Raw genomic sequence first — 16,227 nt, forward strand, 5'->3', positions numbered from 1 at the left:
ATTTGAAGGGAATCTACATCAAGAAGTTAAGAGCATACATGTAAGACAGTGCTGAGGTTATTTTAAGTCTACTTGAAATTTCCTCTCCAAACCATTGTTTACCTTCTTGTTACTGTTTAAATCCAACTTCCTCATTCCTAAATGGAAACCTAATTGATCTGTAAACACGTGTACCTGGAAACGCTGTCAAGAGACTTCATTGAAATGAGTTGTTGTATTTACTTTTAGCTAAATAAAGGCCTAGTATTTAGAATTTTTTAGAAAAAGAAACCTAGTGGATAGACTTGATAAACATCATATAGGATTGCCAGTAAGAGTTTAACAAAAAGAGCACAGGAGGGGACTCGTATCTTGCATCCAGACTAGAATTTTTCAGGTTGAAGACATAAAGGTAGCATTCTCATTTTGTAATCCATTTAAGGGCCTTTCTTTAAAAGACAACTTAAAAATAAAGCAGACAACGCCCACCCTTAACGTACTACTTTCCTTTTCTAAAACTGAATACACACTGCCTCAAAACAATAATTTTCAGCTTTTGAATCAAATCCCTCTGCCACCAGTTCAGTGGCAAATGCACACTACTCCAGTCCATTAAATATTTTGCATTAAGACTCTCTCTTAAAAGCTTTCACTTCCTCTTTCCAGTAATCCATACTCACCCTCACAATCAGAAAGTTAACACTTCAGAAGAGCAGTTGCTACTTCTTAGTAACATGAGAGAAGGAAAAAAACAATGCTTTCAAGTCATTCTTATGATGCAAATGCCAATAGTAGGATAGGTTAGCACCTCTGCATTATAATGGATTTTTAATCTGCTTTTTAAAGCAGCTCCATCATACTCAAACTGTTCTGAGCATCTTGGATGGTAGCTTCCACTCTTACTAATTCAACTCTTCAACTTCTAGCCAAAAATCATGTAATTACTTTTGATATAAAAAAACTAGGATGTATTATAGTGATTGAGATCATGCATTTTTCCCAAAGTAGACTTTGTTTCCTTGTAGTATTCTGGTCAATCACACCAAACTAGGAATTAATATAAAGGAAGCAAGGGTTTGCTTTTTCTAAGAAAATAATGTCCTAGAAGTATAGTTTGTGCACTGATCATCAACAATACAGTCCCTCACTGAAGTTGAGAACCTAAGCAACCAGCTGCAAGAGTTAGCAAAATTAACTTCTGAAAGCTTCTTATTTTGGTTTAAGTAAGATTTAGACTTCGCTAGCCTCATGCTTGCACAGATAAGCTGACGGCTTTATACAAAGCTCTGACAGAGCAAAATTTGAAGAGATCGTTTCACGGTAGTCAGCAAATAACCTGTGCCTCGATTAATATCCTTCTCAATTAATAACCTTCTCCTCGATTCTCTCTTCTACAGATCTCTCATTGTGGTGCATCTCCTTTTGTTAGGACAAACTAATTTGTGAAATACCAGTTCTAGCTTAAAGAACCAGAGAAGTCCTCCAGCAATGGCACTTCCACAGTTGTCTTCTACCACGAAATGTTTTATTATAAAAATTGCCATAACAACCCTAGAGTCTTTAGCACTTTTCTCAAAACTTGGTCTTTATTTAATGGAGAGGCCTGTGCCCAGTACCTGAGAAGAGCTGGCTATCACTCACCTTTCCTTAGGCGTTCCCCATTTGGGGCCTAGAAAGACACAGGTTTGTTTGACAGCAGTCTCAGTAAGGACATAAAAATGTCGAAACTCACTAAAGAGCACTCAGAGATAGATACATACTTTTTAAGTTACAGTAGACTCAGATATCTGAAAGTGGCAGGAGGAAGTAAAACAAGATTTAAAAAGCCCTCCAAACTTCCCTAACCTTGACTATTGAACCAGAAGTTGCTTTCAGCTGTAAAGCATGCACATTTATAGAAGAGTAATTCAAAGTGGGAGTTTTGTTTGGTTGGGTTATTTTACATAATATAAAGAAACACACACTAAAGCCATCTTTAAGTAATACTGAGTGTGGCCTTAAGGATTTCTATTGTCCTCAATTGCTGTTTCTTTTACAGAGTGAGTAAGCACCCAACAGTGCTGGAAATAAAAAAAACTTGGGGTTTGAGAGGCAAGAAAATCCATCAGCATTTAGCATTTGTGCTCGTGCCACATAAGATGCCCCCTAAAAGCCAAATGTGTGCATGTCTGGGAGAAAGGAGTGAGGGAACATTAGCAGGCAAATCCAAACTGGTTACAACACAAGCACTGCTGCAAGTACTGTGCAACTATACCAGCCCTGGTCCAAGCACTTCATCTTCCCAACACCTTAAAACCACTAAGACTTGCTTTCCTATCTGAAATCAATCACTGACAATTGCTTTCCCATCAAAAACATAAGACTGCATTTTTCTGGTAGTCAAAATAAACCAGAAGTATTTAGACTGCTATTGACTGCCTTCCCAAAACACCGTTAGGAATCCAGTTTAATCACAGTGCAATGTAAGCTCAAGGTCACAGCTTGCAGTTGATGCTTTTTATCGAATTTCTGCTAAGACATTAGTTCTGACAAATATTCAAGTTCCATAACTGAAAAAAAGCCCTAATACTGCAATTTAAGCAGCAGCTCCAAAGCAATAGCAGCTGCTGACAAGTCACAGAATACCAGCATTCAGATGTGCTAGTGACTCTAGAGACGTGCCTGTGGTAAATAGAATACCATCATCTTGCATTTAGCGTCTTGTATCGTCCCCCAGCATCCCCAGCTACAGCTGGGCAACACTCATCTTGCCTTAGTTATTTGTTTGCTGACAACAAGGACGGCAAGGCAAAGTCCAGAGACCTGACAGTATCACAGATCTGTGCAGCCCACACTGGCCTATCTCAGCTCTGAGAAAACACAAACCAGCCTGGAGCAGATGGATCTATCTCACAGCTGGTACCTGAGGTGGCTGCCCAGGCTGAGGGACACACTGCAAGGATTCCAAACATCATCTTGGAGCCAGAGTCAGGCAAGATGCCTATAGGGAGACAGAGTTAATCATCCTTTCTAGGTAAGTTCTGAGAAAGCTCCACAGATGGCAAGCCTCCTGCTGAAAAATTAGATTGGGAAAATCAACTATTTAACTCCTGCAGGTATTCTAGCTTCCTTTTCTGGCTTCAAAACTTAAAAAAAAGAGCTAGATTCTTATTGGTATTCACAGATCTACTATTGCAGCTTTTGTGCCCTCAAAAAGAATAGAACCATTACTTCTCATTCTAGGAAATATCACCTAAAATAGAAAGAACTACAACTCCTCTAATAAGAGGATAATCTACAATGTTCCTGGAGAATGTTTGTGCATCAATGTTTTCCTCGCTCCTGAACTTGTAAACACATTCCTCTGACTGGTTATTATGAAATACCTGACAGCCTTAGCTGTATTAAGATTTAATCAAAAATACTTTGGCCCTACTCTTTTAGTATACTGCTCAAAGGGGTTGTACACAGCAGCTCTTTCACTTCCTGAACTCTGTACTTTGCTTGCTGCTAGCAGCATAATCTGTTATGCAGTATTAACACCTACACCCCATTTTTAGTGAACAAACAGGAGAGAAAGAAGTTTGCCAACATGCTAAACTGCAGGTGACGGATATATGAGTAGGCTTTGATCTGCTGTAGGAGGTATCCTAGATTAGAGGTAATACAGTGCAACAGTTTCTGAAAGCTTAAAGATCTAAGTAAACTCCCACCGTAAGGCAGGCTACATGAGTGTAATCTAGAGTCCAAAGCTTCTCTTAGAAATTTATACACGCCAAAGGTGGGTAACAGTCTCTGCTCTCTGCCTTGGTCCGTATCTGCCACCAGAACTTGCCCGCATAACGGTGCAGCTGCATCCTTGGGTCTTATCAACGCAGCCTGAGCACACAAACTGCTAACCTTCAGCATTAGACCTTGAAGTTTAGAGGCAGGCATTGGCTGTTACAGACAAACCTCTGCAAGGCTGCACCATGAAATTCTGTTCAGGTTTAACTCAGATATGAACTCTTAAAGATTGCCATTTCCTCTTCTCTCCTTTAAGAAGGGCATCACAACAAACTGAACACAAACATGTTAAGATTCAGCCCACACTATCATCCAAAAAGTGGGTACATCCCACTTCACCCTGCACAGTACTAAGACAGTATCAGAATAACTGCAGACAAAAGCGGAATACAAAGGAAGCTGCTCAGTCCCATTCAAAACTTGTTATCCAGCATATAGTACAGAAAGCCATTTCCACACAAAGGGAAGAGACCAACCAAGACCATCTTTCAAAGCTAGAAAACACCTCTAACACATCCAAGCATCACTGCTTGCAGCAAGCTAGGTAAGCTAGGTACAATTACTGCCACAGTTCAACAATGAGCAGTATCTACTACTGCTTCAAAGGGTCAAGATTTAAATCCTGCTGCTTTTTGGTAGGTATTACTACAGTGAAGGACGCTGTTTACCTCTTTACCAGGCAGGAAACTGCATTTTAAACTCTAAGAAGTCCTACTAAATTGCAAAATCAAGCTCTGAATAGGCAGGTGCTGTTCTCTGGAATCACAAAACTCTGTTTCCCTTAAATACCCACAGTTCAGCGCACACACTGCACACTATGATGTCTAAGAGCATGACAATATTTAATATGCCACTATCTAACCATACAGTTTGAGAAGCACATATGCCTTTTATCCTCTCATCATGCTAATGCTGTGCTGGATGCTTCCAGCACCCAAAACTCCAGCATTCTGGAAGCTTGGGACAGAACATCAAGATTTCTATCACATGCTAGAAGTTGATGGTACAACCCTAACACAAATATTGGCGCACTTAAGAGCACTTTGATGGCCTTTTACAACAGACACCCAATCTGATGGCTGAAAAAAACATCTTTGAGGAACAGGAGCCTGGTTCCAAATGCTTCAGAAAAATATTTTCAAATATCCTTTAAACAACATCAGGAAATCTTTGGCTTCAGTTACCCCAAACTTATAGCATTTGTATATCAGGCTTTTAGAATTCAGTGATGATAACTCATAGGTCATATAAGAATTAAGTGTGCTTATCTTCTCTTCGGGGGCGGGGGGGGGGGGGGGGGGGGAAGGAAGGGGGCAGAATCCAATCAGTCACTTTAAAGAACCACTTATTAAGTCTTCCAAATTCAACTGCTTCTACTGCCTGTTTTCTACAGAGTTCAACTGGCACTTGAAAACAATTCCTAGCATGCCAACAAAAAACACATTCTTACCACCTCTCAACAGGAAGTCAAAACAGACTAGCACTTTCTGATTTCTCAGAAGTGCTGATAATCCACTTCAATAACTGCAGCTACAGTTTCACATTTTTAATATCATATTGACGTTACCAGATCACTGAGAAGTATGACAAATTTGACAGTGTTTCTACCTGATCTGCATAAGAGCACCATGACATGTCCTACACAAATTTTATTGCTTTAACGCCAGCTAACTAAAAACTAACAATATCTGGTAAACCTTACTTCAATCAGGACAAGTTCACATCCTTTGCACTTGATCTCTTCCCCTCTCTCCCAAATCCTGAATGCCATGGCTAATAGTAAGCTTTAAACTTAGAATATGCTGCTGCTATCTGGTGTGTTTGCTCTTTTTGACCTAATAATAAATATCAAAAAAGACAGTTCATTAGTTCAGGTAACACCACGGCTCTGCTGACTTTCAGTGCTCATAACCTACTGTTACTCTCAAGGTCAGGCTTTTCAAATGAGAACTCATGCAAAAATTAATGCAAATTCAGTTTTAAGAGTTTCACGTTACAACAGTAAAATTATCTCTCCACCAAGCCATCTCTCAAAGAATGCACTTGCATACTTTAACATGTTCCTTTCAATCACTGCCACAGTTTCTGGACAGGAGCTCTTAAGAAGCATCTCCTACTGCTCTTCACATTCAAAAAGTTACTTTCCAGGCAGCACGGGGGAAATTCCAGCTCTCACCACTACACTGCAGACCCCTCAGCTCTCTCCTAGTCAACAACCCCCTATGCTACCTCCTTCCTCATTTCCGCTTTCATTTGGTCTGAATAACTGCTTAATGACATTACCAGCTTTCGTGACAGATGTTTCACATGCTTTGTGAGCCAGTGCTGAGGATCAGGATTAGACTCTGAAGACATTTTCCCTTCCACCCAGAAACCCTTGTCCTCAGTGGCCCATCACTGCCTCTCCTGCAGATCTGCTAACTCACTCCCTGAACTGTTTCAGCCAGAATGAAGCAGGTTTGAGACCTTCAGAATGGGCTTGTTGGGACTGAAGCAGCTCGGGGAGCTCTAAACTCTCCTGACAGACAGCGGAAGCAGTGATGTACCCTCAAGTGGTTCAGCCAGCACAGCTGAGGGCAAGGGAGAACACATTCCCGCATTTTTGTTTCTGCTCACTACAGAACCCTTTTACACACATGAAGGAGTTGTACTTTCCCATGTCCTTGGCGGGGGCTGGAACACACTGCTGTGGTGCACAAGCACCTTTTCCTACGGGTGGGGGAAGGCTGTCTGCAGCCCCGCGGGCCGAGCCGCTGCCTCCCTCGGCGGCCATGAAGGCAGCTCCGCTTATTTTCCTCCCTGGAACTGCAGCTTCGGTTACTTCCTTGTGGCTCCAGGCAAAGAGTCATGGCTGTGTGCCTCTTGGCAAAGTTAGAGCGTAAAAACGGACTTTTTTTGCCCCCCCCGCCTCACACCTCTCTTCCCAGCGCTACACTTCCCGGGCTCAGCCACCTCCCGCCGGCTGCCACCTCCCCCTGCTCCCCCGCTTCGGGGGGCCCCGGGATCGGGGAGATGGAGGCTCCGGGACTGGTGGGCTTTGAGGCCGGGGGGTCTCAGCCCCAGCCCCGCACGGAGGGAGACCGCCGAGAGAGCGGAGCGGACCCTCCACCAAGGAGCCGCCCGGGCCTACCCTGCCCGGCCCAGCCCCTGGCCAAGCCCCCATCGGGGAGCGGGCCCTGAGGCGGCCTCACAGCCCCGTGAAGCGCCTCGGCGGCCTCCGCTTACCTGTCCTCGCTGGCCGTGATGACCCCGTCTTCCTTGGGGATGAGGAGCGCGGCGCTCACCACGTCCTGATGCCCCTCGACCTTGCTGAGGAGGACGGGCCGGCTGCTCTGCGGCCGGGAGTGGATCTCAGCCGCCATGTTGCCGCGGGACCGGCCCGCCGCCCGTCAGCTGACGGCGCGGGGAGAGCCCGGCCGCCGCCGTAACGCTACGTGTAGCGGCGCCGCCCCGCCGGGCCGAGGTGCCCCGTGTAGCGGCGCAAGCCGGGGCAGGCGTAGTCTCTAGAGTAGAAGAGCCGCGCGGGGCCGTACGTCGTGGAAGAGCAGGAAAAGGAGATCCAGCTCGGGGCTGTCCTCTCCCCGTGCACTCTTGGGGGGCTTGTTAAATACAGGTATTTCCATCACCCCGGGGCCCGAGGAGCCCACCGCTCTCTGCCCGTGCCCGGCTGGCCCGCAGCCATGGTAAGGCAGTAAAGAAAAGGATATTCCACTTGGAGTAATTAACGGGGGGATATGGACTGAGGAAGGATGTGTAGTCACAGGAAATCTATTAGCTAGTTTCTTTATGTCTTTTAAAATACAAGCAGCTATAAACCTTTATCCTCTAACTTCTTAAGCAGCTGGATTGTGCTGGTTATTGTATCCGTGCCCAGCGCGTGTGGGTTGATCAACAGCAGAATTCCTCCCCTCAGTGCTAGTTTTTTGGTCTCTCTTGGAACCATGGTGGTGCTTCACCTTTGGGGCCCAGCTTGAACCGGAGGAGCTCCTGCTCCTCGGGACTAACCAGGGCCTGGTGGAGAGGTTACTGGAGCTGGTCAGGACCCTTCTCCGTGAGCAGAGATGTAGCTTCTAATCCCAGGTGTAACAAAAATGTAAATATTTGAACAACAGCACGTCTGGATATAACCAACGCGCACACACTAACCTTACATGAAAATCCTAACTGTGAGCTGGGCAAAGCTATTTCTGCTCAGGACGTCCCAGACAGAACTGTGCCCAAAGAGCTGAGCGACAAGATGAGGTGAGGACCAACCTCCCGGAGCACGGTGCTGGGGATCATACTGTTTGATAAACCACCACAAAACACGTCACACACCTGCAGCCAGTGCGGATGAATGAGGATCCCCCAGGATCCTGGAGGAAGGCAGCAGACAGCACCTATCTTTCCCCTGAACTGCCCCAAGAGAGGAATTTTATCTGCTTTGCTGGGTTTCCCAGATCGCCCTCCCCGAAACCCCTCACAACCTCCCCCGTCCCAGGCTGTGCTGCCCACTCCATGTTCTCCCCTCATCCTTATACCAGCCATTCCCAAGGATGTCATGGCCCTCAGGGGATTAGTCGGGATTTTGCATCTGTGGGGCCTCATCCTGGCTCATGCCCCATCCGTCCCTTTCCTTTCCCTCCAGCAGCAAGGGCAGCAGAAGGTTTCCTGCCTGCTTTGCTGGCATCACGGCAGGGGTCGGTCACAGCAGAGCTCACACTTGGCTGGGGACCCCTTGGCTGTTGGGGACACCACTCTCCAGCAGCCCATGAACCCCGCTGGTGCCCAGGGCCGTCCCCTCCATCAGCCGCACCCCGTCTGTGCACAGGGAGCCCCCGCCCCCGGGGCGGCCGTGAAAGCGCCCCCAGCCCCCTCCAGCCCCGCCAACCCCGAGACACTGGAACCACAACTCTGCAAAGGCCGCAGCTCCCAATAAATGCACACAGAGCTTGGGTGTGAAAAACATGAACACAACTCTTTATTAACAACAACACAACTACCTACAGCTACTAACAACACCACAACTGCCTACAACTACTAAGAACAACACAACCAACTACAAAACACAACTATACACAACTATATACATCTCTTCCTCTTCACACCTCCACTTTCTTTCCTCTGGTCTCTGCACATCTGCCGCCCCTGGAAGAAAAACAAGTGGCACGGTCGTTTGGCTAACGAGCAGCACCTTGCTGAGCAGAGCTGGGGCTTCCCCAGCCAGCTCAGCAGCAGCAGCTGCTTCAGGTCAGGCTTCGCCCTGATGGACATTCGATGGCCACAGCCCTGGGACATGCTGGGGACAGCAGGACTCTGCCACCAGCACTGAGCCCCGCCTGGGCTCGGGCTTACGCTTGCCTGTCCTGGCCCTAAGAAACCACTCCCATCCCAAAGCGGACGGGGGCTCAGGGCAGCGCGGTGGGGGCAGTTTTGCCGCCAGGACGAGGGGAGCGGGCACCATGTCCCTGCAGTGGGGACCACCCACCCCAGCCCCATCCCCATCCCGATGGCAGGAGACCCTCCCTCCCTGCGGGTAGTGCATGGGGAGCACGTGCCTGTCCTCCTGATGGCGGGTCTACATCCATGGCCTCCTCCTCCTCCCCATCCACCTCCATTTCCTCATCCTCAGGCACATCGATGTCCATGGCCATCTCAAGCTGCATCCACATTTCCACACTCCTCCCCAGCCTCCAGCGCAAGTTGGCACATCCTAAGCTGAAAGGCAAGCAGAACAGTGCATTGGTCCTGCCTGCGCAACCCAGCAGACCTGTGGGACAGGGGTTTCCGCACCCCTGCCCCTCTCGCCTCCCGGGGAGAGCTGTGGGCACATCCCCAGCAGGAGCTCCTTGGCCACCAGCACCCACCAGTGCTGGCGCCCCAGTGTCTGCAGCTGGAGGCTCCTGTTCTTCCGTATCGTCTTCATTTTGGGGTGAGGCATGCTCCTGTGGATCTGGCAGAGCAGAGAGGGCAGGGGTGCGTGGCCCCGCTGCCTGCCCCATGGGGCCCCAGGCACGCACCCCGGGTCCCCCACGCAGACCCTGCCCCCATGCTTCCTGGGCGCCCAGAAGCTCCTTACTCTGTGCAGGCAGCCTTTGGGCTCGGCGCTGCTGCGCTGGCAGGGCTCGGCTCCCACGGCTCCAGCCTGGAAAGGGGCAGCGCAGGCACCAGTTCAGGCTCTGGGCAGCATCCAACTGCTCCCGGCGAGCATCCCTGCAGCACCAGCCCGGGGCACCCTGGACTGTGTGTGGGGACGTGTCCCCCCGCGCAGGGATGCTGCATCCCAGCAGGGCATGAGGAGCCCAGCAGGGCTTCTCCCAGCCCCTGGCCTCGCAGGGGTGGGGGGAGAGGGGGAGCCAAGCTCCCGGCCCCCCGAGCACCAGGGGGTGCCCACCTCCGGGGAGCGGGGCCATACCTCTGCCAGCACACGCGGATTCTCCTTCATGGCCTTCATGGTCACAACGCTATGGGAGACGAATTGGGAGCAGGAAGGGAAGGGAAGGGCTGGGTCGAGGGTCGGGACTGTCAGGAGCAGGAGAGCAGGGCTGTGTGGGGAGCAGGAGAGAAGGGCTGTCGGGCGCAGGGCAGAGGGGATGCGTTGTGCCCGTTGCCAGGGACTGGCAGTTGCAGATGGAACACGGGCCACGGCAACGGGAGCGCAGTGGGGATGGGGACGAGCCCCCTTAAAGGGGGGGCAGCTTAATACATACATACCCCCCAAAGTTAAGAATCCCGACACATTACACTTCGTTCCTGTCTTCAGTGGCTCTTCCTAACCATCCCGTCATGCCTGGTAGTCACACACACCTCACAGGAAAGTTCTCCAGCTACTTCATGCTGGAGCTGATGTTCACGTCACATTTCATGGCCATCCCTTTCTGGTCTCTGCTCTCACTCTGCATCTGTACAGCATGTGGGGCTGACCAGTGCACATGGACCTTTCTCCAGTGACCAGCACATCAGTTAAGGCCACGGTGTTTGGCAGGGCTACCAGGGATGCTTGTGTTCCCTCCAGCCCTAAGGCTGGAAGAGCATTGCCCGTCTCTGCCATGGCAGCAGGTGGAGTTATGACAGCCCTGGACAATCCTGGTGGACTATTGCCGGGGCAGGAACGCTCACAGAAAGTGGTGGAAGGCAGTTGGAAATGCCAAGAAAAACACAGCCTGTCTCCACATACAAGTGCCAGCCCAGTCTCCAGGCAGCCCTCATTGTTCTCCATTCCTTATGGTCTCATCATACAACAGCTCTTACGGGTTAGGAGGCGACCAGCCACAACAGAAGCCCAAAGGCAAAACCCCAGTGCAAACCCAGCTACAACTCCAAAAAACAATTGACAGGTCCTGGTGACACCAAGAGAGTCATCGCAGTCTCTGGGCAGGGCTGGAGCTTGTACTGCTGGTGGCATCTGGGCCAAGGCAGCTCCTTGAGAGCACCCAGCTCTGCTGGGACGGGCGATGCCCTCTGCGCGGGCTCTGAAGACGGCGGGACCCTTGGAGGCCAGGCAGCACAGGGGCAGGTGAGCGGCCCTTGCCCACGGCTGCAGCATCAGGAGTTCCCAGGGCCTGGGCAGGTCCCGTCCAGCGCAGCCCAAGGCCGTTTGCGCTGGCACAGCTCAAGGGAGACCCCGGCTTCTGCTTTCCGGGAGGGACAGGCGGCAGAGGGGGCTCTGCTAAAGATGCTTCCAGCTGTGTGTGGAAAGGCCTCCCACATTTCATCAAGAGCTGGCAATATTTCAGGAAAGCACCCCCTGTCGCTGCTCGGTTTGACTGCATGGCAGCTCAGGGGCTGGGTCAGACGCTCACCTGGGGCTGCCCAGGAAAGTCCCAGGAGGTGACAGCCCTTCTTTTCTACTCCCACTGCTGCTCCGCTCCATCCCTGGCAGAGGGAGCACATCCCCACATTTCAGGCCTCTTTCTGCACAAGTTGGTACCGCTTCCATCCTAAAATTGGGAGTTTTCCCTCTCTACAGCCCCACGGCACTGGGGGTGATGGGCACAAGGACCCTTGGGGGCTCCCTGCAGGGCTGCCCACATTGTCTGCATTCCTTGCCCAGTAAAAAGGGTCCCCTTCTTGCTCTCTCGTAGCAGGGGACACTAAACCCAGGAACCAGCGCTCTGCAGGTTTTTTCGCCACAGCTGTTTCATCTGCACGTTTCCAAGGCCAGGCCTGCAGCCTGAGAACACATCCAAGGTGACATGGACACTCGCACAGTTACACCATTGGAGCCCCTGAAGAGAGGAAATTTGCCACTTTTCAAATGGTCCCCACGGTTTAGGGGGTGCAGCCCCGCTTGTCTTCTCCTCCTGGGCTGGTATCATTTTGTTGAGGAGTCGTCCTAGCAAGAAGATTTAAACATTTGTTAGCAAGCTTCAGTCATTCACACCTTCATTTCTGACAAAACAAAACTACAATGTAGAGCTATTGCATTAAATAAAAACACACGTGAATTATAGCTACCCTCATTTTATGTCATGTATTCAAAAAAATAGAGAAATCATATCTAAAGTTCTTTAACATTCCTTTTTCATTAGTAGCTGTATCTTCAGGTACAACATTTTAGCCATGTAGTCAGCACCCCACTGACTTCATGAAAGCATTCAATTGCTCTCATTCCTTCCTGCAATAACGTTGAGAAGAGACAAACACCTGAGCAATGGGCGCACAAGAACAACTTGGAGCAAAGCGACGCTGCTGCGCAGCTGCATCCTCCCCCCTTTGCTGGTGCAGCCACTGATGGGGGCAACCGCGCAAGGGCTGGGGGATCTGCCCCTCTTCTGGCTGCCCCCCAAGGCCGGTTTGCTGCAGGGAGCTGGAAATCCTCCAGCCAGGCTCACGGCGGGGTCCTTCCTGCCTCCTCGGCTCTCGCAGGACAACTGGTGTGGAGCCACCAAGTGAACTCCAGCTTGAAACCGAGCTGGGAGAGAAGAGGGGGGGGTTAAGCCACAGAAAAGTTTCCCCAGCTCCACTTTACAATCTTACTATGGTTTGAGAAAACCCATAACAATTTAGTGTTGTTTAGACAATTATTCTTCAACCTGATGACCCTCCCCACCCGGGAAGGGGAGTTGGGGAAAGCAAGGAAACACGAGGGTTGAAACAGAAATAGATTTAATAGGATAAGACCAAATAATTGACAATAACACTAAAGAAACAGTATTAATGACGATATTAATACAAGATATACAAGAATTATAGCCAGGCAATTTTATCAGCAGGACGCTCTACACTCCCCACGGGGGACAGCAAATATGGGACGCCGCGAGCGCTGCGCCTTTGGGAGGAAGGGAAGGGCTCGATCGGAGCAAGGTGGGGAGCACGTGTGTGTCTGCACTCACCGGTGGGATCCAGGAGCGCCGGAGGGGAAGAGGTCAGACAGCAGCACCCACCACAGGGGCAACGCCAAAAAGCCACGCCGGCCGCGCGCCACAGAGAAACCCCCAGCCCGCCCTCCTGCGGGGACTGTCCCCACGGCACGGGACAGGCAGGGCGTCCCGGCACGGGGCCGTACTCACCCGCAGGCTCGGTGCAACCCCTGCAGCTCCACACCATCCGCCTCCTCGTACGTGGCCGTTTTCCCCCAGCTGGAGGACGCGGTCCCAGCTCGGTAGGCGGTGGCGCAGGCGGTGCCCGATGCCAGCAGCCCGGCCAGGCGCCCTGCCAGCCACCCACGGGGTCGCCGTCAGCGCCCACACCTCGGGGGACAGAGCCCACCTCCCTCCCGGGCTCACCTGGGCACCCCTGGGCCACCACCGTGCCGGTGCCACCCAGGCACGGCGAGCTGCCCCTTCCACGCAGGACACGCACCAACCTCACGCCGTCCCTCGCCCCTGCCCAGCCCCGCCGCCCTTTGCAGAGAGCCCCAAAGCGCCGCCCCGCCGGGGCAGGGAGCCCACGCGGGGGCAGCCGGGGCACCCCGCATCGGCGCCGCCGGCCCGGGGCCCAGGGCACGGACAGCCGGGGGCGCACGGGCAGCTCGGCACCTACCGGCCACACAGAGAGGGGGCCCCGCATCGCCCCCCGCCTCCGCACCCCAGGGAGCGGCCCCTCCCCAGCCCGGCACCCCACAGCCCCCCTCGGGCACCCCACAGCCCGGCCCCAGCCCGGGCGGCCTTACCCAGGGCCAGCAGCAGCACGGACGCGCCCCGACGCCGCCCCAGCTCGACGCCGCCGCCTCCCACCGGCACCGGCATCGGGAGCGGGATCGGGCTCCAGCCCCGCCGCTGCCCGCACCCCCGTGGCCGACAGCTCTCCCCGCCCTCCCCCGCGGGGAGGGCGCCCGGCCCCGGCCGCCGCTAATGAGCGGCTGTGGCCGCGGCTAATGAAGGAGCGGGCGGGGCCGCAGCTCCCGAGCGCCCGGGGGCAGCCCCGTGCCCGCAGCCCCGGCCCCCCGCCGCTCCCTGGGGAGCCTTCGGCTCTTCGCTGTTTCCTAATATTTCTTCTGTATTTCCAGAATCTACCTTTCTTTGACCCTTCTTACCCCTCACTCGTACCCCCTCCCCACTCTTTCAGCTCACGTCTGTATCATGGTGCTTTTCTCTCTCCACCGTCCCCCTTTCAGGCCAGTTCCTAAACTTACAACCTGCTTTTCCCTCTACATTTCTTATCCTTCTTCAACCTACTTTTTCCATCACCCAGTTTACACCATCATCACAATCAAAACAAGCAGCAAGTCAATCCAGCCCTGCACTACCTCACGATTCCCATGAGGAGACCTCACATCTCCCATGGTTCTGAAGAGGCTCAGCTATAAGATGAAGCAGCAAGATAACAAACAGTCCCTGTGACAAGGGACTGAGTACATTCACTTCTTCCAAGGTTGTACAAGCCTTCACCCCAGCTTCATAGGGAGAGGTCACGGGAGGATGTGTGGAAGAAACAGGTCTTTCCAAAACAGGTGACTGGGCAGAGCTACCCCAAGAGTCCAGCCCAGAGCCTCAGAGGGGTGCAGGTGCTCGAATCCCCTTTGAATCTAGGGGAGGATTAATCTATCTCCTTTTGAGGCTCTCAGTCTCCATGTCTACAGACCTTATGCTTGCTGTACCCTACAGGGAGCCTTAGGGTTTCTCCCGGTGCTTCACTGCTGGATACCTGCTCCTGAGCCGAGGTCCAGCAGAGCTGCTCACTCAGCCCACTGCACTGGGGGATGCTGGCTGCGTACAAACAGGCTTGTGCCGGAACACCTGTAATCATTTACCAGTTCCTCCTTCCAGGACCACCTTCACCAGAAGCTCCACAGGTAAACTTAATAGTTTATCGGGTAACACACTGGTCTATAATGCTGTGAGAGTCTGGCCTGAATCCCATTTGTTAAGGGGGGGACCTGGTGTGTGGCAGACTGACTTGGTCACCGACAACAAGAATATTACTCCAGGTCTGGTCGAACAAGTCGGCCCAGTACAGACAAGAGGCAATGACCACGTAAGTGAAATACACGGCACAGCTGGACCTAAAATACTTCAAACACAGTATTTCAGGCCTTGAGCATGTTTGCTGTGCAAGGTTTCCCTGTGCTTGCAAACAGCGACACAGCACTCAGCCCAGTGGCCGTAGCTATAATCAGAACTAGTAATTCTCTCATAATCCAAGCAGCCACCAAAAGGCACCTTGTTGCCCAATGCTCTTTTTTCGTTCGGACTTGTACGTACCTGTTTCTCTGCTTTTCAAACCTGACCTGCTTAGCTTATGCCAGCTGTTAGAAGTGAGATTCTGACACTCTGCCCAAAGAAGAGAGGGGAAGGCAGCACCCTCCCCATGCAGAGACTTCCCAGCAGGGACTCTGTGTGACCGTGGAGCTATAGGATGGCATAGCCACAGGGGAATGTTTTCAAGAACAACTATCTGAAGACTTTATCTGATGACAATTGGTTATGAGCTTTTTTTAGTCTTCCTTTTTTTTTTTAACCTTCCTTTCTTATCACATAATACGTTCCCTCTGGACTCATCATCTGATACTCATCATCCTGCTGACCTTGACTTGGAATTGTGGTGGAAAGGCATTTTGGCTCAGAAGTACATCCTTCTACCAGCTCCTCCAGCTCCTTCACAGGAGCAGGGAATATGAAAATATCTCGTGTTTTCCACCTTCAGAATCACAACTTTCTGATCCTCCTTGCTAACCCTTCCTCCTCCTTCTCCCTTTCTCCAGCTTGCCTCCTATTGCCTCCCATATAGTCACAAAATACAGCACTGTCATTTCCCCCCTCCCTCCTGTGCTCCCACAAATTGCTCACGCCATAGCATGCCGTGGTGTCTAGTCTAGTTTGAAGGTATATTGTTCCAGGTAGATAACGCCACAGCCATGGGGCACCTTGCATGGAAGCAGCAAGATTCCTATTTGTGTTCACAACCCTCGGAAAGGTCCCGTGCAGACTTGTGTCTTAGGCTAGATCACGTCAGCTCTTCTCCCACAACAGAAATCCAATAAAAGCTGTTCTTTTGTCAATAAGAGCCATTCCCTGAGGAGCCCACATTTGTATTGCTCCTTACCTGTGCTGGCCCTTGCTC

At 51.5% G+C, this 16,227-nt stretch overlaps 2 protein-coding genes across 2 annotated transcripts in view; both read right to left on the reverse strand.

The window, feature by feature from the left end:
* Positions 1-7,155, reverse strand: part of WDFY1 (WD repeat and FYVE domain containing 1) — a 28,505-nt gene extending 21,350 nt beyond the window's left edge. The window contains exon 1 of the mRNA XM_054204907.1: positions 6,970-7,155. Coding sequence (XP_054060882.1) covers positions 6,970-7,106 — 137 coding nt within the window. The 5' untranslated portion in view covers positions 7,107-7,155. The remainder of the gene's footprint in view (positions 1-6,969) is intronic.
* Positions 7,156-7,659: 504 nt separating this feature from the next.
* LOC128911086 (uncharacterized) lies at positions 7,660-10,970 on the reverse strand. Its single transcript, XM_054205341.1, has 5 exons — positions 10,139-10,970; positions 9,803-9,868; positions 9,532-9,676; positions 9,282-9,436; positions 7,660-7,755 (listed from the first exon to the last, which is right to left on the reverse strand). The coding sequence occupies exons 1-5, from the start codon at positions 10,433-10,435 to the stop codon at positions 7,660-7,662; spliced, it is 759 nt and encodes a 252-aa protein (XP_054061316.1). The 5' UTR covers positions 10,436-10,970.
* Between the last annotated feature and the right edge of the window lie 5,257 nt (positions 10,971-16,227).

This window comes from Rissa tridactyla, chromosome 6 (assembly GCF_028500815.1).
Source record: "Rissa tridactyla isolate bRisTri1 chromosome 6, bRisTri1.patW.cur.20221130, whole genome shotgun sequence".
In the NCBI taxonomy this organism is placed as follows: Eukaryota; Metazoa; Chordata; class Aves; order Charadriiformes; family Laridae; genus Rissa; species Rissa tridactyla.